The sequence below is a fragment of the Neolamprologus multifasciatus genome, chromosome 11 (genome assembly GCF_963576455.1).
Source record: "Neolamprologus multifasciatus chromosome 11, fNeoMul1.2, whole genome shotgun sequence".
In the NCBI taxonomy this organism is placed as follows: Eukaryota; Metazoa; Chordata; class Actinopteri; order Cichliformes; family Cichlidae; genus Neolamprologus; species Neolamprologus multifasciatus.
Window position 1 is genome coordinate 15,912,347 of NC_140449.1, and position 25,325 is coordinate 15,937,671.

Consider the following 25,325-nt stretch of genomic DNA (forward strand, 5'->3'; position numbering starts at 1 on the left):
CCTCACTTCATCCACAGTGAAAGGAATACCCCATTCACTCAGCCCTGGTTGCTCCCTCCCCTTTGCTCGGGCTCCACTGCATCTCATCTGCGGTTTTTGGCGTTATCTGCTTCCACAGTTCAAATGGGGAAGAAAATATTTTACTTTTGTTTTACAGAACATACAGTACACACAGTACAGCTACTGTAGAAGACAAATGGGCCTTACAACTGAACACTTTTAAGACTTTTTACATCTGTGCAACATGTTTCATGTTGCTTTAACCCTCTGCTCTTCTGCACCATTGCAGCCAGTTCCTGTTAAAACCTATTAATTGTCAACAAAGAATCTCCTCTTTGCATCTGCAACATGTCAGGAGGAAGAATAGATTTAATTTGGCTCTGCATGGAAGTTGATTGCTGCGCTGCAGGAAGCTCACTAGTGGAACATCTTTTTTAAGAAATGACAAATGTTTTCCTTTGAAAATTTAATTTACATCATAATGGAGTGAAGACATTGTGGATTGTGGTCATTTTTTTCAAATGTTTGTAGCTTGTATTTGTTTATGTCAATAAACAAATGGTAGACTTTCAGAATATGACAATTTACTCTATGGGTCATTTTGCCTGACACGTTTAAAGAAATCTATTTTATTCTATCTACGACACACAAAAGAAAATCTTATGCGATTAACATGCGACTCCTTTAAAGTGAAGGTCAACATTTCTTTCTTACCTTTCCATCTTTTCCAACTTGGAATCAGGCTTTTCTTTAACTCATTTTAAATCTTCTATACACTCTATTGAATATCAATCAACATTAATAGTTCTAAGCACTGACCTTAACCGTGGCTCTTAGCCATGTCTGATTATCGGTTAATGAACTCTTTCAAGTTCAATGGACTAATCAGTCTACCAGTGAAAATTCATTATAATCTTTCAGATTCTTTTGAAAGGCTATTTTCATGTTTAATGCACAGTGTTAAAACAGCAGATGACTTACACCTTTATGGAAACCCACTCCTCATTTTTTGTACGATAAAGACTCAGCATATCAAAATGAGTCTGTCACCTGTGCAGAATGGCTTTTAGCTTTACAAAGTTTGACCAAGATTTGCCTTACTCCTCTTAGTTATTACAGACGGTGGTCAAACTAAGTCTGCAAAAGCAGCATTCATTATTGTTCATTAACCATATGTAGTTATTTAAATAACTCAAGTATAAAAGGAATCTGCACTCAAGTAAAAAGCATACAAGTAGCATCTCTGGTGTTGTGAGGGAATAAAGGAATCGCTTAAATAACGCTGTACCCTCTCTCCCCTGCTCTCTCCACCCCCTGCTTCTCTTTATTCATTGTTGTTTTCACAGACTACCGGCCAAATGGCAGAGACTTCCAGAGCTCCACGTTGTCGGTCCCCGAGCAGGTCATGTCTTCTAACCACTGCTCTCGGTCAGCTGATATAAACAGGGTGCGGTCGCGCTCTCCCAGCGTTCCCCCACCCTCCAGGTAACCAGTTGCTCAATGCACCAAAGGCCTGACATGTATAGTTTTTGGTAGGTCTTTTGTACATCGTAGTGTTGTGCTTCCATGCTTTGGAATTGACAAAAAAATAGGTTCACTAGTTTAGCTGAAACGCATGCTGTTTCAGGTTACTTTCAAATTCGCCACCTGTTTTGGTTGTAGCACCAAATGTTGCTATATTTACTTCAAAATAGCACCTCAACCCTCTGTGGTGTGCAGCGCCTCTCCTGTTTCCTCTCATGGCCTCTGTTAAACATGAGGCCATGTGCCTCTTGGACAGCAGGGGGCAGTATGTAGCATACATAAGGGGTGATCGGTCCACTTCTGTCACACAGCAGAAGTCTGGACCAAGCATTTGACCTTAGGCCTTCTCAGTTCAGTTCCTCTGCTAGAGTGGAGCACCACAGTTTGTCTGACGACAACTGCACACCTGACAGGTACACACACACATACACTTCAGCTCACACTTGTGTGCAGCACATGCATCTACTTATTTAAGCATGAATGTGTAAATGCTGACCAGCGCAAGATGAGTAAGTACACAGTGAGCTGTTTATGTATGCATACACCACAGCACAACGCCTTTTGCCTTAAACTCTTCTTCTTTGTCCGCGCTTTCATCTTTAATGTGATGTAGTGGGGGTTTTTTGTGTTGTTTTTTCATTCAGGGTCCTCCTGACACAGTAGTGTGGATTCTCCCCTACTTGTGTCCTCAATCTTCATCTACTCCTTATTTCCAAATAAGAAAGTGAGAAATAACGAGCGCAGGAAATACCCGATTAAAATCATCATTCTTAGAGTTAAAAATAGCATTGGCACACTCCTGAAAGACAAGTGCACAAGTTTGAATCGAGAGACTGAAATTCTGCAGGAAACACTGGGAGCCAAAGAAATGTTGCCAGTGCTGAGCACATTATACAGGATTTGCATGTACTGTATTTCACTATCTTTATGGAAGAGGTGGTCAAGGGGAAGTGGTCAGTTATCCTCCATCAGCACTTATTTTCTGTGAGCTTTGGAAAATATTGCTCCAAGAGTCCAATTGCGGCCTTGGCACCGCCTGGTCGGAGCTATTCCCACCCCAGCCCACCCTGCCCCCTTTCCAATTAACTTTATTTGATACTTCTGAAGCTGGAGCTAAATCAGTGTCAGATGCAGAAAATGCACTTATCTAAATTGTCTGGGACGGTGCTCTGTTGAGTGTATTTCAGCTGCTTCAATTAACAGCTTGCAGTTATTTATTGAAAACAGTTGAAAATGTCACAGAGAATTTGGCATTCTCCCAGGTATCCTATAATATTGTAAAAAATGGCTTTCTGTGAGCCTTGCTGGTTTATTTTCTTAACACTTAATGTTTTCTGACTTTCATGGGAAATGATGTATGTAAAGAAAAATCTGTAGTTATTAAACGGTCTAAAGTAGTTTAATGGTCGAGCAGAGGGGACCAGTTTAGGGGTTTGGGCTGTGCTTTTCTCTTCCGGCGTCTTCTGTGTACCATTTTTATCTGTCTGTGCACTAGAGCCGAGGAAGTCTCCTCGCCGTGCGATTTCTGGGCTTTCTCTCACCTCTCATCTTCCTCACCAGTTTTTCCACCCTGAATCGTGTACATTAACCTCTCTCCTGTGAGCTTTCTCTCTTTTACACCCCCCCCCCCCCCCCGGTTTCCCTCCCCTTCCGGCTGTCCGCCTGTATGATCTTTGTCTCCGATCTGCTGTCTTTCTCTCCTTTCCTCCTTCTCTTCTGTCTCTTCAACATCTCAGATCCATCTCTGTCTTCTCTCCTCCTTCCATGTGGTTGCAGCCATTTTCTCACCCTACCTCGAACCAGACATACTCAGCCTATTGATGACCCTCAGAAGGACCCCAGGTAGACTTTTACCAGAGCTTGCATGAAGCCCCACCTTTGCTACTTTAGTTACCAGCCAGCCAAACCCCCTCCCCAACCATGCACCAACCCACAAGCCTATTTCATTTTAATATATTTTATTTGTTGGGTTGTTTTTTGAGGAAAGCTTCCATTAGGGTGTTGAAGATATAGCACTGACACCGTGGCATGCTTTAAAAAGCCACATGGGTTTGTGGATTTGAGGTGTAAATCACTTCAGCTGACCTGTTCAATGTCAGTGCCATGAGTGTTTTGTGTGTATGTGTATCAGTATACATTTCTTCTGCCAAAGATTAAATATATACAGAACTGTTTACTTTCCCGTGGTGGATCGTATTGATTGGATAATAGCCACACATTTCATCCAGTATCAGCATTGCTCTCTCTCACCATCTCATTATCATATAAGCATTTAAATCTTCTAGAATAAATCATGTGCATGAATGCAGGCTTTGGAGAAGTTCAGTCTGTCTCTTGTCTTTTTACTAAAAGAGCGTCTGTTGGCCATACTGTTACACAGATAAGTGTTTTGTGGTTGTGAAGTTTTGTCCAGCAGAGGTGGTTTCCCCTGCAGTCGTATGGGTACATTCAGCGCATCAGTGTACTTTTGTATTCAGTTTTGAGATCTGAATTCCAGCTTCTTTGTCATGTTGCCTCCCCCATGTGGTGAAACAAAATTTTAAAAATCGAGCGCTGACCAGCTGTGATATTTTCTCGGCAGCCGCAACCATCGTGTGTATCCGATCTGCCGCGAGGAAGCAGTCAGGTTACTGCGTTCCACTAGGATGACCCGTGCCTATTCAGAGGGCGCCTACTCCTCCGACTATGACTACGAGAGGTACTGACACGCGCTGCTGCGCCCGCCGTCTTGTGGTCTCCTGAAGTTGTTCTTCATCCGTCTTTGATTTAACCGTGATCGTACAGGTGATGACGGAAAATGATATCCTCCCTGATATCGGTTTTTGTTAAGGAGTCATCACGGCTCTGAGGTTGTGTGGCTGTACAGTTATGTTACACAACTGCCTCTGTACGATGAGGCTCAGAGCTATTTGTGTTGCTGATGTCGGCTGTGTAAGTGCTGGCTCGCACTTGACTGTTCCTTTGTTGATGTCATTGTGTACCCGTGCGCATTATGCAAACAGCCATATGTTGATCAGTGGTGTTTGTTATTATTGATGTTGTCTTTTTTTTATTTTATTTTAAATTTAACATGCTATTGACAGCTGTACTTACAGTCATCCATGGAGTGGCCCTTTCTTCTATATGGTCCGAATGGATTGCTGGGCTGTTTCAAGCACCTATAGAAAGGCCTGCTGACACCCATCAATTCCCGACCCACACTGGTGCACCATGCTTCAGTCTTTCGCCTGCTGCCATCTGGCTTCCAGTCAGGAATAACGTGACATTTGTGCTACTTCTCTCCTCTCCAGGAGGAAAAAAAAACTGATGAGTCTTCTGAACTCAGCCCAAGAGCCCGACTGACTTTATAAAACTGTCACAAAGTTTCCCTAAGGCCTGGCTTGGCCCGACTTCAGGCTCAGCCTATAACCTAGATACCCATTAACAAGAGCTGTCCATCTATTACTCTGTGTCTTTCCTTTTGTCTAAACTGACAGAGAAAGGAAAGTAGCCAACAGAGGACTACAGTTGATTCCCCTCCACTCTTCATATAGATAGTTTGTTTCTGTCTGCAGTCAGGCATAGTAAGACCTGAAAAGAAATGAGGGCACAATACAGACACAAAAGCCACTTGGATGAGAAAAAAAAAGAGTCTAGCAACAAAGAGCATTAGTGGAGTTGGAGCCTTTTGCCAGATGTTTTAGTTTTGGGTGATTTGCCTGCAGAAAAGGTTTTTCATGGTTCTGTAGTTTAAGTGCAACCCTCCAGAGTGCACTTAAAGCAGGACAAAGCCTGTACAGTATGCAGCATGTAGGAATGAATACAGCAACTTTCCCGAGCCAAGAAAACAAACATTCTTGTGAGAATCTAGTGAGCAGAGCAGTTTGTGTGTTACAGTTGCGTGCACTGAATTACACATAATCTGATGCTTGAACAGACGTAACCTCACATCACTGAAAGATTCTTGGCCGTAGCACGTAATGAGAACGGGACCCGGTGATGATGAGAGTAAATGACTGTTGTATAGATTGTGTAAGGTCACTGACTGATGAGCCTTTATCAGGACATTTCCTCTACTGGACAATATTTCATACTGGAGAAGACTACAGACACTAAATGGCAATAACAAAATGGACTGATCTAATGAAATTGTTTATAAAGTATTTGCTATCATTAGAACCCAGTTTGACTGAAGACGTTCCCACATATTTTGTTTTCTTGCATTTCTTGCATTTTAGCAAACAGTGTGTGCAGCGGTTCATTTCAATACTATTTTGTTCTGTATGAAAGTACAAAAACTATAAAATATTATTACTCATGGTGTGTGAATCGAAACTGGTAACATACATACAAAGGTTAGCAAACAGCATGCTCTAAAATCCCCTCTGCTTCTCAAGACTGAGGTGCCTTTTCACTTTCAATTTATTTCTTGATCAATGAATTTCTGTACGAATTTTCTTTTTCCTCTCTGTACCTCGTCAGTAATTTTCCCACCTGAGAAACCTCACCTGTTTTTCTTCCCCTACAGCTCTTCAGATCATCTGAATCTGCCTTCATTGTCACTGTGCCAAAAGTTCTTTTGCCTGGACATTTTGCAGAATATAACAGACAAAATAATCCAAGTGCAGTCACTTTTCCCTCACATTCCCACTGTGGCTCAAACAGAATGCTCACCTATCACCTACAGAGAGACAGCACATAGTCCTTGTTCATTGCACACGTCCTGAGAACTTCACAGTTAAGTCACTGGTTCCACCAAGGACTGCAAAGCACACAGGAGCCACCTAGCACAGTCCATATTGTCCGCTCTTTAAATAAAGTAAATTAGCCTCATGTGGAGAGTCATAAACAATAATGTGTGTTTTAAGAGTTTAGGAATCATCTCATTTTGTCTTTATCTCTTGGTAGTTTTGCTCACTACCTGCAAATCAGGCACACTTGACATAACACCCAATTAGCTTCTGACAAATATCTATGCTATTGGTAGTAGATTGATTATACCAATTAAAAATATAGGATTCCACATGATCCTTTGGAGTTTTGAGGGTGCAGAAAATTTCTTTGCCCTCCTTACTGTCCGTGCCCTGCTGGAGACACACTGAGTGCCTGCCTGTCTCTCAACAACCTCTGTAGGAGCCACGGAGCCATGGATAGACACGAGTATCACAGCAGGTCCCGCTCTGCAGACCAGCGGCCCACTATAGAGCGCCACACGTCCCGCTCGCGCTCCACTGAACGCCCCCACGACTCTTCGCTCATGAGGTCCATGCCTTCTCTGCCATCTGGGAGGTCCGCCCCCCCCTCACCTGCCTTGACGAGGTGTGACCCAGATCAGAGATCAGAGCCAGCCAACGTGGCATAGAAGCAGACAGTACTTTTTAGTTGTACACTCATTTCCCAGAAGCATAGCTTCACTGGAGGGAGAAATCATTTCAACAGAAAATTTAAACATTAATAAGTTTTTCAAGATTTGTTTGGGGTTTTTTTTGTTATTTTTCTTAATAAACCTTACTCTCGAAAAGCACATTTGAAACATCAAGGCTAATATTCTGCTTTTAACAAGGGATGTGCAGCATGTACCGAGGTTTTACAACTAGGGTTCGTGTAGACAGCCTAGCTAAAAGTGCTGTACTCTCACACTGAGCTTTAAATCAACCTGTAAGAATATTTCTGCCTCCAGAGATGCTCTACCTCTTCTAAATGTTTGTACAGCTAAAACCTTTACAGGCTTAAAGCCGTACAGAAGCTGTCCCATGAGCTCCCACCCACCCCGACCCTGACTAACTCCCAGAATAAACCAAAAATACCACATCACACTCACCTACCTCCCACCCTCCTAATCCCCCGCTTCCCCGCCTCACCTCACCTCAGCTCACCTCACTCCACCGACCTCCACCTGTCACACGCCACTTTCTGTTTTGTCTCCAAAAGCACCAGTGGATGTGCTGTATTTTCTTTACACATATCCCGGGCACGATGACCCTGACACCGTAGATAGCTTGCTGACTCCTTTTATTAAAAAGAAAAATTTTCATTTGGGACACACTGCTCATACGCTTGAGTGAGTATAGCAGTGGTGGGCCGACATTTTACTTTGATTTCATTACTAACATCAACTGATGCCGTTTGTCCTCGGATGGCATTCTGCTTTTACTTTTTTTGTTCTCTTTCCTCTTCTTCTTTTGTTTTTGAGTTGGAAGCCTGCGGGGACAGTCTGAACGCATGGTCGCACTGGTCTGCTGTTTCTGCATTTCTTCTCTCCCGCAGCTTGATGAGTCGACTTTACATGCGATTCACTCCTGGCATCTTTTATTGCAGCTCAGCTCCCTACAGTCGATGTAGCCCTCCACTTCCATGCCATGTGCCAAAACATCACCGATGTGTGCATTGGTTTTATATTGGAGATAAAGTCAACAGCGAGTTTTCTATCACTGATTGATTTCTGCTGTGTCTGGCAGTGACTAAATTACATGTGACCTTACATATATTGTAAATAATTGAACGACCCCAGCTAACTACATTAAATCACGTACTGGCTCTCCATTAAAGAACATAGTTTTACTTTTCATGTTGCTCGTCTCCGATCAAATGTACGCTTTTCTCTTCTTTGCAACACCTACATCGAGCTCCTACTTTATGTCTCATGTCTGCTACTTTTTGTCATATAGGGCACATCCGCATAGTGGATCCGTCCAGACCAGTCCCACAAGTACCCCTATGTCCAGTAGACGAGGTCGGCAACTCCCACAGCTTCCACCCACAGGCAAAGACAGAAGTAAGTCACCTGGATGTCTTTTTTAAATTTAAATTACACAGCTACTGTCTACCTAATTGAATTTATTTTGAGCATTCATATATTCAGTATTTTAAAGCGATAAAGTTACTATTTTATGACCCGAACGTGTGGGTCACAAGAAGAGCTTTTTGGTTTTGGTGTCATTGACCAAAGGGATAATTATTATTAGCCGGTGGAACGCTTCGGTAGAAGTTGTAGAAGTCTCAAAAGGATTTTTCATTGCTTTCTGGGTTTTCACTTTGGCCTTCCATCCATTAACATCTCTGCTCGGTTCCTTTTCCATTCCTCTCTCAGAAGATGGAGACGAAGGAACAGAGCCTTGTGAAGGTCTGTACCTGAATGTTCGGGTTTCGTCTTTCGGACTGGGAATTGCTGCTTGAGCTGCACCTCCCTCCGAAAGCCAAAACCCTGTCTGCAACAGGGCGGGTAGCTCGGTTCAGTGGAGGCTAAACTTGATCTGTGCATACTGAATCCTCCTCCTCCAACCCCCCCCCCCCCCCCCCCCCCCCCCCCCCCCCCCGGTTGCAGTTGTGTCTAAACGTGCAGTTAAAATGTCCTGTGCCATCGTGGTGCCTTGATCCTACTGATCGTACCAGTGTTGTGTTGATTTGTAGCCTTGCTGTTCTTTTGCTTTGCGTTACACACCAGTTATCATTACTAACTGTCTGTAAATAACTCAATTTTTAAAACATTTGGAGTGCTGAGATACAGAATAGAATAGAATAGAATAGAATAGAATAGAATAGAATAATCCTTTAATTGTCCCACAAGGGGAAATTTGGTTGTAACAGCAGCCAAAAAGACAAATATACTACAAACAGTACACGGGACATGGAACAGAAACATACACAATTTTTCTTACATATTTACATTAAGGACAATGGTTACTATAAACAGAGAGTACTGTACAGTTATTAAATTAAATAAAAATAATTACAGGTAAGAGGCAAACCAGATACGTCACCGAAGCAAATATTATGCTATTCTGTGCTAAACTTCACAATTACATTATTAGAGCAAAACCTGAATTTGTTCACATTGTACAGAGACATGTGAAGTCCTTAGTGTTACTCAGCACTCCTCTGGCAAATTGTTGCGTGTTGTTGTAATGAACTGTGATATGAAGCACTGTGATGAAGGCGATGATTGTTTTCATGTGTCTTTAAATTGGATGCTGTAAAAGGGTTGTTCTAAGCTTTGTGGGGAACGACTGAGATAAATCTGGAGAGAAGAAGCTCGTGCAGTTCTGGTGAACGTGTCAAAGTATTCACACAACCCTTTTATCACTGTCAGAGTCCACAAGGGCCTTTCCCTGTCTTCTGTACAGCTGCCAGCCAGCCCCGCTCTCTCCCCTTTGCTCTGTCTCTCGCTCTCTCTCAGTCCCAGTCTTATTTTGTATCTTTGCCATCTTTTTATCACTCAAAAGCTCTCTCTGTGTCTGGACCTCTCCATTGCTCCTTTGTGTCACCTTTATTTGTTCTTCCTCTTCATACCTGCCCCCAACCTCGCTTACTCCTGTTTTTTTTCCCCCTTTTTTTCTTTGACAGGCACTCTGCCTTTTCACATCTCTCTCCTTTCTCTCACTCTCTCCTTCTTTTGCTCTGTGTTTTAGTCTATTTCTTATAGGACAGCGGCACTGCATGGGCAGAGGGGAAGCATTGATCCGACCCTGCGCCGCGGTTCCCACAGAGCTGTGTGACACTTGGCTTATGCCGAGCAAATCTGATTGTGCTTTTGTGTGCGTGTGGACCTTTCTACACTGGATCCATATTATTGTATTATTCCAGGGAGAAGCTGGAATATTGATATAAGCCTAGTTGGCAGATACATTAACTGTCCTGTATGTGTGTATCTGTTTATGTGTGGCAACAGGGGAAGAGCCCGGGGCGCCTGAACCCCAAAACGATCATTCAGGTGTGTTTATCACTGAGAACACGCAGCGGGTTTTTACTCTTGTGTCATGGCAGATCTTTAAAAATGAAACACGGCGGATGTGAGCCTCTGCGTTTTAAGTGTGTGGAGTTTGCGTTTTGCTCGAGAGTGCTGTACAGTACACGCTGTTGTATAGTACATTCAAACCCAGGCTTGAATGAGCGGCAAGAGTGTTGGCAGAAACTGGAGTTCCCCACGGTTTCTACTTCCTACCTTCCCATCTGTTTACGTGGCACGCTTCTGTCCTTTGACTGTGTGGTGCTGTTACTCAACACTGTCACAGCTATAGCGCTGACTGGCACATTGGATATTCATGTAAGGTCTCTAAAAGGAAACTGTATTTTTAAACAGGGTTAATTAATGGTATCTTTGGATGGTAAGATGGTTGTATGTTGAGTTGTCAATATAACTGTACAACTGCATATTATAAAACTATGTTTTCTGATAATCACACACTGAGCAGAATAATTAACCAGTAGCTCACAGCATTTCTATGCAATAACGCTTGCTGTGCACATCAGATCTTGTGGTATATGTGCGTATATGTGCGTATGTGTGCGTGCGTGCAGACTTGTGTGGGCATATGTGCATCTGCGTCTGGGCCCAAGTGGAATGAGCTGTGATATTACGGTGACGTACAGTGTAAAGTTTCAGTGCTGCACCATTTCATGAAGCTCCATCTGTCTCCCCACTAGCAGCAGGCAGTGAGGAAAAACCCCAAGGCCCACCGGTAAATGGGAGGAAAGGCAAGTCTTCCGAGCAGTGTGATGGTGTGATTTTGCTGTGTGGGCTCTCTTGGTCCTTTTGTGACATTAGTTAGCAGCAGCTGTGGTCCTTGATGACAAGCTGCTCTGAGTTGCACCAAAGTGTTTTACTCGCCCAAGTTTCATCTCTCACCCAAAAAGCATGGTCCGTTCCTTCTGATTTTATTTGCGTGATCAAACTAGAGACTTGTGTGTAGTGTAACTGATGTTAATGCATACAGAGTGCTGTGATTGGAAGTTTGGTTGGTCTGCCCTTCTCTGCCTCCAGCGTGGCCTCAGAGCTCTAATCTGCCCTCTTCTTTAATACTAATTAATTCTGCTCAGCTCCACCTCACAAAGACAGAGCTCTCCATTTCCATTGTGAAATTGCCAATCATTTCAATTAGACATGGATTATTGCGCTCTTGTGCACACAGTCTTTTCATGCACTCTATTAAGACTGGCAGTCTCTTACAAACATAACTGGTGCTTAGTGCAAAGAAAATTGTCCTTTTTTTGCCAAAAACAGTAATAAAAATGGCGTAATGGAGTAAAGGTGAATAGAGACATTTTTAGGATAGTGTTCCACATAAACAGCATTTCCTGCTGCCTGTGCATTACACTTTGCTGCAGTACTGCAGAGTGTAATGATGTTTTTTTATTTTTTTTATTTGAGAGGCTGTTACCTCTGTTGGCCAGCAGATGGAGCAAAGTTCATAATGTTTGATAAGGAGCTGTCCTTGATTTCAGTGCTGAAGTAGTAAAGGTGCCTTTTTCTTATCTGTTTGTTGGTTTTAATTTATGCTTGCAGCAGCTTTCTATTATTGGTACAGAGCATAATACAGAAAATGCTCATTATGCAATGTATCAATAGATGAAGACATAGAAAGTATTTTATAGAGAAGAATAAATGAAAAATATGCGCAGAAAGGAGATCTCCTAATGGTGTCAAAATCAGTGTGTGTGTGTATATCTATGTGTATGTCTTGCTTTAGAGGTGACATGGGAGGACCAGCAGCGAGGGCTGAATGGCTCTCTGTCTGATGGTGGGACACAACCTTACCCTTCACTCACTGACACAGGTCGGTCGGTCTGATAGGGTACAAGCCTTTTTCACTCTTTCTCATATGAGTACATGAACAGTAATCAACGTATCTAACCAGACAAGTACCCGGTCAAAAAGAGAAAAGCGCATCAATGTTGCGTATAGGCCTCTTCATGCTTGTCTGATCAGGCCTGTACACAGCATGATGATTTCTACATACAAGCCTTTAAAAAAAGATTTAAAATTTGTCTTTTGAAATTCAACAAATATGTCTAAAGGTCTGTGTATCAAGCTTAACTGACTGAATATTTCAGGAACATTTCAAAGCTAAACTAAACCAGCTCAAAAACAGTCATTGCTTTACTTGCCATTTGTTGTAGTATTTACTTCAGTTTGTAAGTTTAGCGAAGCTTGTAGCAATAAAATATTGCATATTAATAGTATCTACTATAGCTGTTTATTGCTCATGGACTCACTGAAAGTATTCTAACAGAATATGGTTTCTGTGAAGAATTGCTGACTTTGTCCTTGTGTGTCTGTTAAGGTTCTCACTCATCCAGGTCATCGTAGTCAAAGGAGCTTGCAAAGAAAAGCGTCTGGACTTCTTTAAGTTGCTTGAAGACATTTCACCTCTCATCCGAGAAGCTTCTTCAGTTCTAAGGTCAAATGGTGGGGAGTCCCAGATTTAAACCTAGTGGGAGTCCCAAAGATGGACAAAAGGACCCCCTGATGATCCTCTAATCACCTGAGCCAAGGTGTGAAAATGGGTGTGGATCCCAATCAGCCAGGGTTTCGGGTGAGCTCATTGTGAAACCTGGCCCCACCTTATCATGCGATTTCCTGAGACAGATGGCCCAGGATGTGAGTGGGCGTTAAGGTGTCTGGGGAGGGAATTCAAAACTGGATTATAGATGGCAGACAGTTGGTGTCGTAAACCACCGCCTCTGTTCAAAGATGGTCGCTCACAGTGGACGTAAATGGCTTCTTTCACTCCTCTTTCAAACCATCTGTCCTCTCTGTCCAAAATGTGAACATTGGCATTCTCGAAAGAGTGTCCTTCCGCCATTTGACCTTAGAACTGAAGAAGCTTCTCGGATGAGAGGTGAAACGTCTTCAAGCAACTTAAAGAAGTCCAGACGCTTTTCTTTGCAAGCTCCTCTGACTTGTCCTTGTGTGGACTCTTTCAACTGGATTCTACCCTCACACACACACACACACACACACACACACACATATATATATATATATATATATATATGTGTGTGTGTGTGTGTGTGTTGTGTGTGTGTAGACACACACACACACCATCAGCCTCTGGATGGTATCCTTCTATTTTTCAGTCTCTTCTTGCTTGGTGTGGTATTGCAGTGCATCTTGGAGTTGACATTTTTAAACTATGAAAAAAACCCCACAAAAGATTGTTGTTTTGGGGTTTTTTTCTCTAGCGCCTTAAAAAATAGTAACACATTTTATAGATTTCTTACCCCTTATATTAATTTCTTTACTGATTTTTTTGTCAGCACTGTACAAATAACAGCGTTATTTAAATGACACCTTATGCTTGTTGCCCATGGATGGATGGATGGAAATGTTTCCATGGTGACACGCCTTCACCTTCCTTTAAGTTAAGCCTCATTTATGTTAGCTTGCTCTGCCGCTTGCTGATACGTTTTGACAACAGAACCAGATTTAGGATTGTGGCTTTAAAATAAAACATAAAACATCTGCTGTTCTGAGCTAAAAACCCAGTAGCTCTCTCAGTGCGTCTGCAGGATGCAGAGAGGCATGTCTTGAAAACCTCTGCTTCCCACAGGCCAATCTGTGATGAACCCACAGCTAGCCTGGTCTTCAGTCAGTCTCTCTCACTTTCTCACTCCATCCATTTCTCATTTCTCTCCAACTCTGCATATTCTCTGTGTGTTTCCTGGAATGACTAACAAAGCTAAACCACACTGCTATTACTTTCATGAAAGCTAGCTAGGCAGATGCCTCACATTGTCTTTTAATTCATGTGACACCTCATTATTCAAGCTAAGTGAGTGCTAATTGAGCTAAATGCAAATTCTCTGTGTGTATGTGTGTGTGTGGGAAGGTGGGGTAGGTGGAAGGGTAGGACAATGAAGGCTCTCCTGGTCGTTACTGTTGATTTGTCAGGTTCAGCCTTGGGATAGAGATCAGATGGGAGAGCTGGAGAGCAGGACAGGAGAAAAAAAGGGGTCAGCATGACTCTAAGAGAGAAGGTTGGTAACAAACCGGACCCCGATGTTAAACCTGTGAACTGAGGTCGGGTCAGTCAATGAGCAGCTGTCTCGACGCGAGATCAAAACATGTGTGAAAGTGTCTTGGTAGCCGCAGAGGAAACGGAAGCACACTTCATCTCTGGAGTTAAACAGAATATTTTGGGGGCCCGAGCGGAAGAAAGGAAGAACATGAATAATACAGAGCCAAGTGAAATATGCGTATGAATACAATGTGAATCTATCAGAATCAACAGAGATGCCTGGCAGCAGGCAGTCGGATGTTGGTATTGTGTGACTTTTCAGAGAGATCTTGTGGCTGATGCTCGTGTATGTGTGTGTGTGTGTGCGCGCGCCTAAGCGTGTACTTGCGTGTATTTAAACCTCTCGCACTCTACCCAGGTGATGTCTCTATTTTTTGTCAGTTTGAACGTTTCCCTTGGTGAAACTGTGCGAGGTAGCCGTCTCTCTTTTGTGTGCTCGCTGCTCTGTGCTTTCAGTTTTTCTTTTTTTTCCTTTTCTTTTTCCGTTCATGTTACTTTTCCAGGCTGTCTCCCCACAGTTGCCCCATGCAGGTTCAAGTGACATCCACTTCTCCTTATATACCTCCACCCCCTCCCCTCTCTCCTCCTCTTCCTCCTTTCCTCACCTGCCTGCAGAGAGGTCTCAAGTTTCTATCTGGTTTGGTACATTAACATCTCGTTCCTGTTTCAGCTCCTTTTTTCCCCTTTAAAGCACAGAACCTTTCCCCTTCCCTCTCTCTCTGACTTCTAATAACTAAACTCTTGGCCTCTCTACCTCAGCCTCCCCCGGCCTCGCACCCTTTTTGCTCTATTTTGACTTCTCACTGTGCCCATGGTGGAGTTTGTGTGTTCTTGGTGTACTCTATGATTTTGTTTGTGTGTTCTGTGCTTGTTGTTTTTGTCATTGTCGTGTTGTATTGTTGTGTCGTGTCCCCCTCCCTCCCCTCCGACTCCTTCCTGTCTACTCTGACCCTCCAAACCCGAGACCTTTGGTGATGGCGTCGCCCTCCCAGCCATCCTTCCTCTCCTCCTTCACCCTCCCCCTTACCCTTCGTGCATCCTCTCACATCCATCTTCCTCTCCTCTGTCTGTGTCTGTCCATTGTGTGATGTGATCCCAGAAGACACGGACTCACCAAGTTGGACGAACTCAGGTCTGTCCCTTCTTCTTCTGCACCTTCCTTCTTTTCTGTCTCAGCTCCCTCTTCTCCTTCCTCTGCTGTGATTCTCTCTGTACGTCTTCCTGGCTTGCCCCCCCCCTCCTCAAACCCGCCTCCCCTCATCTCAGTCGTCTTTTATTTTTCCGTTTGGCTTGACTCCAAGTTGTTGTGTAGATTATGCTTCTGGCTTCCATACCATTTCTGCTGCTTTATTTTTTCTGCAGACAGACTGTGTGGGCTTATCATTCACTAAAGCATGATCACGATCACACCAGTGTGGTTTCTTTGCAGCACGTGAGACACTGTGCGCGTATGTCAGCAGATTTATTCTTTTGATTACTCTCTTTGTGGACATAGATTTGCTACTTTTTCCCTAAATTGATTTCTTTTTGGCCTATTTCAAGTGAAATTTGTTGATTCATGTGGTTTTGAATGACTTAGAGTTCTTAAACGCTGCTAATGCAGTGCAGTCAAAAATTTTACTCACTTTAGTGAGTATGGTTTTCATGATCTTGTTCCACAGATTTGTTTTGAAATGAAACAATGATGGCCGCACACATTCATGCACAGTCACCGAGTCACTTAAAATGTGCTCTCTTTGCAGTCCAAAACAAAAGGTACAACCTGTTAAGCAGCTAGCCTCTGGGGTCCTGGTCGTTCAGCTTTTTATGTCTAGACCACACGAGGTTAAATGTTTTTATGATAAGCTAAGCTAACTGCCTCGTTTCTCCAGCTTCAAGCATGAAAAAGCCATCAGTCTTCTAGGATCTAACAGAATTTATTGTGATGAACTGTCCAATCTTGTCTGTCCAATAAAAATTGGATAAACAGAGCATTGTCATTGCCAACGCGTAACATACAGACGATTTGTCATGTCCCGAGGCATCTCATAGTAACGAAAGGTACCCACGTCCTTATGAGATGCTCCGGATTCTCAATTGAACCCAATAGAGTGCCACTCGCGGCGGTAACACACGCTCCAGCCGTGTTACACCCTAACCATAACCATAACCTTAACACAATCAGATAGTGTTTTCCAAAGTGATTCATGATCAGAACGTAAAACACATTTACATGTATAGATTCATTCCAAACGGCTCTCATGCCTCCAAACGCGTAACATACTGGCGATTTGTCACATGCGTTTCTATGTTACAAGTTGGGATGAGAACGTGTTGGTATAAAAGAACATGAACTCCTACATTACTGAACTCAAAGTTGTTCAATTTTAACCTCATATTTACCACGACCACTGAAACGAAGCGATCACAAAAAACGACTTTCTGACTGCACTGGAATTTCAAAAGCAGCTCAGTTACAATCATTTAACAAAGTTTAATGAAATACTATTAGTTAACAAAATACTCCTGGAGAGATGCGAAATCACATGTAGTTTACTAACTGCGTTAACTCCTTTCGCTTCACTCATGCAGTCATTCATTTGCTCTGAACTTGTATTCCTTTATTTTACTCTTTTTCTTTGCTTTTTTGTTTCTCTTTGTGTGCGCGTGTGTGTGTACATGAAGGCACGTGAGCATGGCGCCTGTACGTGTGCATTCATCTTCACTCTGTCACTGCGGTCATATGACACAAAAGTAGAGACAAAGAGTAAGCAGGAAAATGGAAATGCAGGAAAAAGCAGGAAAGTCACCATGTGGTGAACATTTTTGCAGAAAAGAAACAGTCACTGTAGAAACTGTTTGTAGCTTTTTTTTGTCATTTTTAGGTTTGTAAAATGTACACAGTTCCTATTCTTATTGGTATTTGTACTTCCACAGAGGCCTGTGCATGGTTGCGAATGTAAGAATCACAGTTGCAGAGCTTAAACTGAAATTGGGAGGTGATAAAATGGGTAAACCGGATGATTTTATGCAATTAAAAAAGGACTAAAATGCCTGTCGGTTTTAATCGAGAGGGATGCTTCGGCCAATTAATGTGATCGTTTAGGGATTTCAATTTGTTGTTTAATCATTTCCATTCATCTAGAGTTTTTTTTGTAAAATGCGTCACTAGTATTGTTACAGTTAGTGCTGTAGTAGTACTGGAGTAATTTAGCTTAGCATTCAAATGTGTTTTACTGAGGTCAGATAAAAATATTTGAATATTAGTGACTGACTAAAAAGCAGCATTTTGTGTGGGACTTATTGATTTCAAAAATTAGTTTATTATTCTATGCAGCATATGTTTACGGGTTTGTGTTTGTTAAAAACAGCCAACCATTCAGCTTTTCCCATTAGATCTGTCCCGTCATAGCTCATGGCTCATAGCTCAACAGAAGCCTCTCTCACCATAACAGTATGCCCCTCCATGAGGCTCTCCTCACAGTCCACCAGCTCCCAGCTGACTCGCATCTGTCTCTGTGCTCAGGTATGGACATGGAGGAGAGGACCAGACAGATGAAACTAAAGATGAACAAGTACAAGCAGGGAGCTGGTTCTGACTCAAGACTGGAGCAGGACTACCACAAGGTAAAGAAAACACACCCAGGTCTGCTTAATTTATGCTTCAACACTCCAGAAAACGACGTTCCTACACAAACACTGTTCACAAAGTTCCAAAATGCACGCTCACTGATGTTTGCATCATGCACAGATATGGTCACAAAACATATCAAAACAAAGTGCAGCTGGCAAAGACTCAACACAAAGGCTGGAAAACACAGAGCTGGATACAGTTGTTCTTCTAATCAGCTCATCTGAGTCACAGATATATATTATACACGTCTTTCTTCAAAGCTTTGACTTTAAAAAGCGGCATGCATCCACAGCGCCACAGGATAAATTTTATTAATCCTTCCCAACAGTTTCTCAGCAGTGTCCATTGTTAACCCAGAAAAAGTACATGGAAAGATAAGATATCTCAAAATCATTGCACACAAATCTAAAACGACAACAATCTAAAGCCACCTAGAGTTATCTCTATGTGGGAAACTACATTTTCACTTCAATACATCACTTTGCAATTTCAAGGAATTGTGTGTAAAGTCCACTGTTTACTACTCTGTTCTGGAGAAGTCCTGAACATGTTTATTGAGCTCGGCCAGAGCCTGCTGTCTCACTGCGGTCTGGTCTGAGACGTAGCAGATGAAGCCCCTCTGTCTGCTTTCCTTTTAAGACAGTGCTATGAAAACTATGGCATTTGGAGTCTATAAAAAGCTGCTGATATTATTCCCCAGTCCTTGTATGTTGAGCAATATCTTCCTATTGACAAAAACAATGCTATCGCTAATAAAGGCAGTTACTGTAACACTTCGTCCAGATTTAGTTACAGTAAACAGCCAACCAAAACATAATAAGATCTTATATACACATCCACGTTCACAAATGTGCTTGCACTAAGTCTGTGCCAAGATCATCCCAGCCCAGTTCAGCTTCCAGGAAAGCCTGTGTATAAAGTTAGTTGAGTAGAATCCGACTTTGTGAGCCAGTTGACTGTCACTGGATTAAACAGTATATGGTAACTGTCTTCCTGCCACTTATGGTTAAGTACTCATGCAAAACTTTGTATGTCTAAATCAGAATATTATTCATTAATTTTTTTAGTAAAATGTACATGAAGTATTAAGAGTACAATTACATGAGATTACAAGTCTTCAAAAATGGAAAACAAACACATTACCTGATTGAAATTTGGCCGATCACCTGTTTAGGATCATCTTCTTGTGCCACTTTTGACTGTTTTCAGCGTGGGTGCAGTTTTTAGATTGCACTCTACAAGTCCTCATGCCTGTATGTCTGCAATGCATTCTGGATCTCATCCAGTTAATCAGAAGGATAATACGTCAAGTTGTTTTTAATTTTTGGAAAGTTGACCAAGTCATTGACAGTCTCTGTGGGACAAGTTCTCAGAGCACAACCCTGATTTTGCTCCATCCAGTCTTCCACTGAAAAGTGCTCGTTTTTAGTTAGACATTCAGCTTCTTCCCCAGTGACAATCATACCCTAAAAAATTAGCAGTAAAATTGCACATCACAAGCATTAAGAAGCAGGCATACAGGGAATGACTTTTGCAAATTAGTTTTGCATGCTGAAGTAAGTTACAAACCATCTTATTACTTAATCCCCGTAACCCTGCTTTGTATGAAAGCCTTAGCCTGTATATAAACAATTGACAAGACATGACAAGAATCTTTGTTTTTTGAAGTCCCGTTTTGAAGCCTGGAGAATAGTGTTTTAGTTGTTGCCATCTGGGTGTTTCAGAGCTAGGAGTGACCATATTTGGATGACTCTTTGGAGTCCTAAGTTGTCAGCTAATGCTAACAAGCTTGGTTAGGAAGGTACATCACACAGACATAAACACCTGTTATGAGCAATTCTATGTAACACACAAAAAAGCCTTCCAGTATTACTAGCCAATCAGCAAAACTGGATTACATATTTCATGGACAGGCTGTTGGCAAGCCATATTGCACCTACAACCAATTGTTATCACACAAATCTGTCACACTGCTAGGCATAGCTTTAAACTGGGTAGTTGTTAGAAAAAGAAAAGAGCGTGCAAAAAGGAAACCAACGGCACAGAGCGAGGTTCCCAGGTGTGCTGTGATGCAATCAAGAATAATTGGACTTTCTATTATTTCCAATGTTTGCTAGCTTAACTTAAGTGCCTGCAAATATCTTTCAAAACAATGTCCAAAAAATTTAGTTTATTGAACGGTTGCTGATGAATGTTTCATCTTTGGTCTCTGGCAACAACACTGTATGGACTGTGATTGATCAACAGCTTCTTGTAAACTTTATCACAAGTTTAATCGCGAATGTTCGCATTATTTCTTTGTCTGCATTGTTAATCAAACACAGTAATGCAAGAGCAGGCAGAGCTTGACATATTCAAGTTAAAAACTCATAGAAAATAAACATGTTAATCCACATTACACGCGTGTGCTGCACTTTTTCTCTCGTAGTTTGTTGGGAGGAGCTAAAATGGCTCTTTTGATGTTGAAGATTGTCGACGCCCGGCCTGGACCAATGTTAGGTTTATTTCTGCTGTGAAACTGGGCATTTTAACGTAGGAGCTTCAAGGGGCCATTGAAGAATCTGCAGTTTTGTCACTTTGGCAACAGTTTTATTTTTTGGCCCTAGTTCCCAATTCAAAAATCTAGTTTTCAGAATTTATTTTACTTGTTACTCTAAAACATGCATCATGTTTGTTTGTAAAGAGTGTGAGTAAGTGTGCAAATGTTAGACAAGATCTTGCACAAAAAACACTGACTGGGAGAATGAGAACTGTAGTGCTTTAGGTGCTCAGTTAGATTAGAAAAGCACAATTTAAATAACAGTCCATTTACCATCTAATATATCCATGCTAGATAGATCCAAAGCATAAATTAGCTCAAATGTAAAAATTCAATTAAAATACCAGCATCACTATCAACAAGACACACACACACAAACGATGGATGCTGATCAGAAGCTGAATGAAACGAAGACATGCTTTCGTGTGCCATTCCAGCCTTTTGTACACAAAAATGAAAGTCAAGCTGAAATTGTGGATGCTAACTTTTCCTAGTCTCTGAACCTGGTAAGACCAAATCTCAAACCATGAACCCCTGCGGTATTTAACTGCAAGCCCAATGTTTTCCCACTACATAATTAAAATACTGACCTTTAAAGTCGCTCACCTAATATGCCTAACGTAAAAATAGTGGGCATATTTTTTCTTTACATTCAACAGCTTATTTCTGAAATACTGCTTGTCTTGATCAAATAGTTTTCCCTTACAAGGCAAAGACGTAGAAGTCATTTTAGAAATCTCTACCCTTTTGTAACTTGTTGAAGTTTTCATTGGGACTATTTTAGCAACGGCATTTTGTACTTGTTAAAATTGTTGACTGCTCAAAAAAAACCAAACTTGTGATATCTGATGTCACCATACTTTATGTCTTATTCTTTGCCCTCTTTGCAGCGTTCAGGCAGAGATCCACGGGGCTCCGACAACTTGTCAGCCAAGTCGTCGGACAGTGATGTAAGCGACGTGTCCGCTGTGTCGAGAACCAGTAGTGCCTCTCGGTTCAGCAGCACGAGCTACATGTCTGTCCAGTCAGAAAGGCCGCAAGGAAACCGCAAGATCCGGTAGGCTAATGCAAACTTTGTGCTGCTCTTTAAATTACCATCAAGCTGGAATGGACAAACCCCGCCCCCCTCAGCTGTGAACCCCATATTCATTACCATGTCCAGACGTTTTCAGATTTGAAACTGTTTGCACATGGTTAAACTCGAGGAGAAAATGCCCCTCCTGTAGCGCTGCGTGTCATTTTCTCCCTGTGATGAGTTCAAGTTTGGCTCCATTTTAGAGAATCTGGAGCCAAGTGGTTGAACTCTGTTCCTTCATGCTGTGGGGGACGTTTGTCTATATCTGGCAGTAGTCACTGAAACATTAAACATATTTCTACTCTTTGGGTGTCGTCTCATATCAAAGCAAAAACAAACTCCTCTGCATGGTGCTTTGCTTTAAGTCTACGTTAGTTCTTCTGTGATTTAGAATCAATCTGCTTTTGATCATGGCTGCGTTGCATCTCTGTGTTCGTCTCTCTTTTGTTGTTGACATTGTTCACGCTTTGTTTGTTTTTTTTCTGTTTTTTCTGTTTCTTTTGGCTTTGCATGTGCTGCTCTTTGTGCCTCTGTTTCCATCTTCAGCCAGTTGCGATCGAGGAGCCATTCTCGGGAGGGGGATGAGCAGTTAGGAGAAGTGAGGGAGGAAGAGGAGGCAGGAGAAAAAGGCAGAGGGGCTAGTAAAGAAGGAAGGGTGCAGAGAGGGGGGAAGGGGTGGGAGGGAAAGGTAGACGCAGGCGAAGAGCATCAGAAGGATTTGGTGGAGAAAGAAGAGGACTTGCACCAAAGGAGTATCTCAGAGACTGACCTCAGGTAACACCTGTGTAGCACCTTCAAACTGTAGACTAACAATAATGAAGAAAACTACTAACAGTAGTATAGATCCCACTGTAGATCCCAGTGGACGACTGTCTTTTGCACATTTATATGAGGACGTGCAAGGCAGAGTGTGGTGACTACCCTCCTCTCTTTACCTTGATGATGGTGTAACTGTGGCCCTGTTGACCTTTAACAATACTAAGGTAGAGTAGCATTAATATTTTACACTGCTTAAAAAAGATAAAGGAACACTTTTTAATCAGAGCATCAAGTCAGTTCAACTTGTGGGTTGGTGTTAAACCTTTTCTTTCATGGTAATGAAATTATCAACAGGTGCATTAGAGGGGCAACAATGAGACAACCTCAAAAACAGGAATGGTTTTCCAGGTAAAGACCAATGATGTTTTTCCCTCATCTTTTATGACTGTTTTTTCAATAGTTTTGCATTTGGCAAGGGTCAGTGTCACTACTGGTAGCATGAGGTGGTACCTGGACCCTTCAGAGCTTGCACAGATAGTCCAACTCCCCTTGGATGGCACATCAATGTGTGACATAGCCAGAAGGATTTTTGTGTCTCCCAGCACAGTCTCAAGAGCATGGAGGAGATTCCAGGAGACAGCCACTTACTCTAAGAGAGCTGGACAGGGCCGTAGAAGGTCCTTATCCCATCAGCAGGACTGGTATCTGCTCTTTTGTGCACGTAGGAACAGGATGTGTGCTGTCAGACCTACAAAATGAATTCCAGGAGACCGCTGGTGTGAATGTCTCTGACCAAACAATCAAAAACAGACATCATGAGGGTGACCTGAGGGCCCGACGTCCTCAAGTGGCCCCTGTGCTCACTGTTCAGCACTGGAGCCTGATTGGCATTTGCCATAGAATACCAGAATCAGCAGCTCCACCTCTGGTGCCCTGTGCTTTTCAGAGATGAGAACAGGTTCATTCTGAGCCCATGTGACAGACGTGGAAGAGTAACATCGTTCAGCATGACCAATTTGGTTGTGGGTCCTTGATGGTCTGAGGAGGCATAATCCATGGAGGGACCCACAGGCCTTACACACCCCGACGGCCATTAGGTATCAGGATGCAATTCTTGGACACATTGTCAGAACTGGTGCAGTGGGTCCTCCTGATGCACAACAATGCCCGACCTCATGTAATTAGAGTAAGCACACTGTTCCTCGAGGATGAAGAAATTGATACTACTGACTGGCCTCCACGCTCAACTGACCTACATCCAACAGAGCACCTCTGGGACATTATGTTTTACTCAGTCCACGCTGCCAAGTTGCACCTTAGATTGTCGACGAGCTGAGTAATACTCTGGTCCAGATTTTGGGGGAGATCTCCCAGGACAGCAGTGGTCATCTCAATAAGTGCACGCTCCAGTGCTGTCAGTAATGCACACATCCCATTGGGATCGAATGTATTTTTAAAGTGTTCCTTTTAACGTTTTTGAGCAGTGTATAATTGCAGTGACATGAAAACAGTTGGTGTCCATGCAGTCTGTTCACACATCAGATAATGTGAACTTTAAGGTTACTATCTAATGAATAACCTTTATCCTGAATTTATAGTACTGCACTTAATCAGAGCTTGCTTTTACCGTATGCCTGCAATGCTCTGACACCATGAGGAAAACTGAGCTCTTCATGTTTCATGCTTTTAAACAACAGTTACTTTTATCGACATGCAGGAAGTAGAGAAGACCTTCGAACCGATGAAAAAGAGCAATGAAAACAAGAAAAACTGCATGTTTACTATGGAATAATACTATTAGGATTATGAGTGTGCTAGATACAATCACAGCCTGTTGCTTTATGTTTCACATAGGTATCAGCCTTTTGCTGATCAATATTTATGAGACATTTATGAGAAAGTGAGCACCAGGTTATGGCACAGATTTAGCGCAGTACTGTAAATCCAGCATTACAACAAGGTGTACTGCAAGACCCTCTTAAACATCACTTTTTGATTTGCTAAGAGGTTCAACAAAGTGCCTCCCTGTATTAAACATATAACTGTACATACAGGTGATAATAATAATAATAATAATAATAATAATAATAATAATAATAATAATGGTCATATTCACACAAAGTGTGCATAGAGATGTACAGTAAATATAAAGTTGAAGACTTATTTAAATCAGAGGTTAGGTGAACTGTTGATATTTTACTACACATCATAATTAATCTTCTGTGCAGCACTTTGTGATTCTGTCTTGAAAGGTGCTATATAAATAAAAATGTATTTATTTATTTATTTGTCATAAAAGCTGTTGTTTTTCTGAGTGGACCTTCATGTCTAAATGTTTAGTGAGCTTTGGCTTCTTGCCTTGGCATATTAGAAGCTTGGCTTCTAACATGTTAAGACTATATTTAACATGACACTATTTCCTGGTAAACCACGAGACTGTGGTTTCATTTTTGCACTGTGCTGGACTAGCAGGTCTGAAAATTGTGTCAAGAGCAAATTCAAGAGCAAAATTTATTTGGAAGGCCAACAGAAAGAAGCTTAGCTTGCACTCCTGATAAGATGTCTTTTCTATCAAATCACATTCACAGCAGGATCCAAGCAAGCGCTTCTCACCAATATTAGTTCTGCCCCTCGGTCTTAACAGAAAACACATTAAGATAAAAGCTACACCCTCTCACGCGTGATTAACTCTACACTAGTGTGCACCGTCTGATTGAGAAGGTGCACTCTGCACATGCGCGTAGGAGGCTAAATGCACATGCAGAAACAGGAGCAGATCCACTGAAGTGTAAGTAAATTGTACTTACACAGTGGATCGTGGATTATACAGTGCAAACAGAAGATTAGGAAGTCCTAACGCTTTGCCCACTCATCCATCGGTTTGCTCTGAAGCTGCTGTGTATATTGCTTTATTGTGTGTGCTGTGTTGTGTTGGGATGCTGCATCAGTATTTTATCAGTCCGTGTTCTTCACTTGATCCCCTGCAGTCATGTTTTGCACGTGCAACTTGTCGACTCAAACCTCCTCCTTGTCTCCAGC

At 42.2% G+C, this 25,325-nt stretch overlaps 1 protein-coding gene across 1 annotated transcript in view; it reads left to right on the top strand.

The window, feature by feature from the left end:
- rims2a (regulating synaptic membrane exocytosis 2a) overlaps positions 1-25,325 on the top strand; it is a 147,983-nt gene that overhangs the window by 96,694 nt on the left and 25,964 nt on the right. Inside the window, 10 exon segments of the mRNA XM_085178578.1 lie at positions 1,347-1,485; positions 3,301-3,366; positions 4,106-4,222; positions 6,637-6,822; positions 8,172-8,278; positions 8,594-8,626; positions 15,400-15,432; positions 17,806-17,906; positions 21,343-21,509; positions 22,074-22,301. Coding sequence (XP_085034704.1) covers positions 1,347-1,485; positions 3,301-3,366; positions 4,106-4,222; positions 6,637-6,822; positions 8,172-8,278; positions 8,594-8,626; positions 15,400-15,432; positions 17,806-17,906; positions 21,343-21,509; positions 22,074-22,301 — 1,177 coding nt within the window.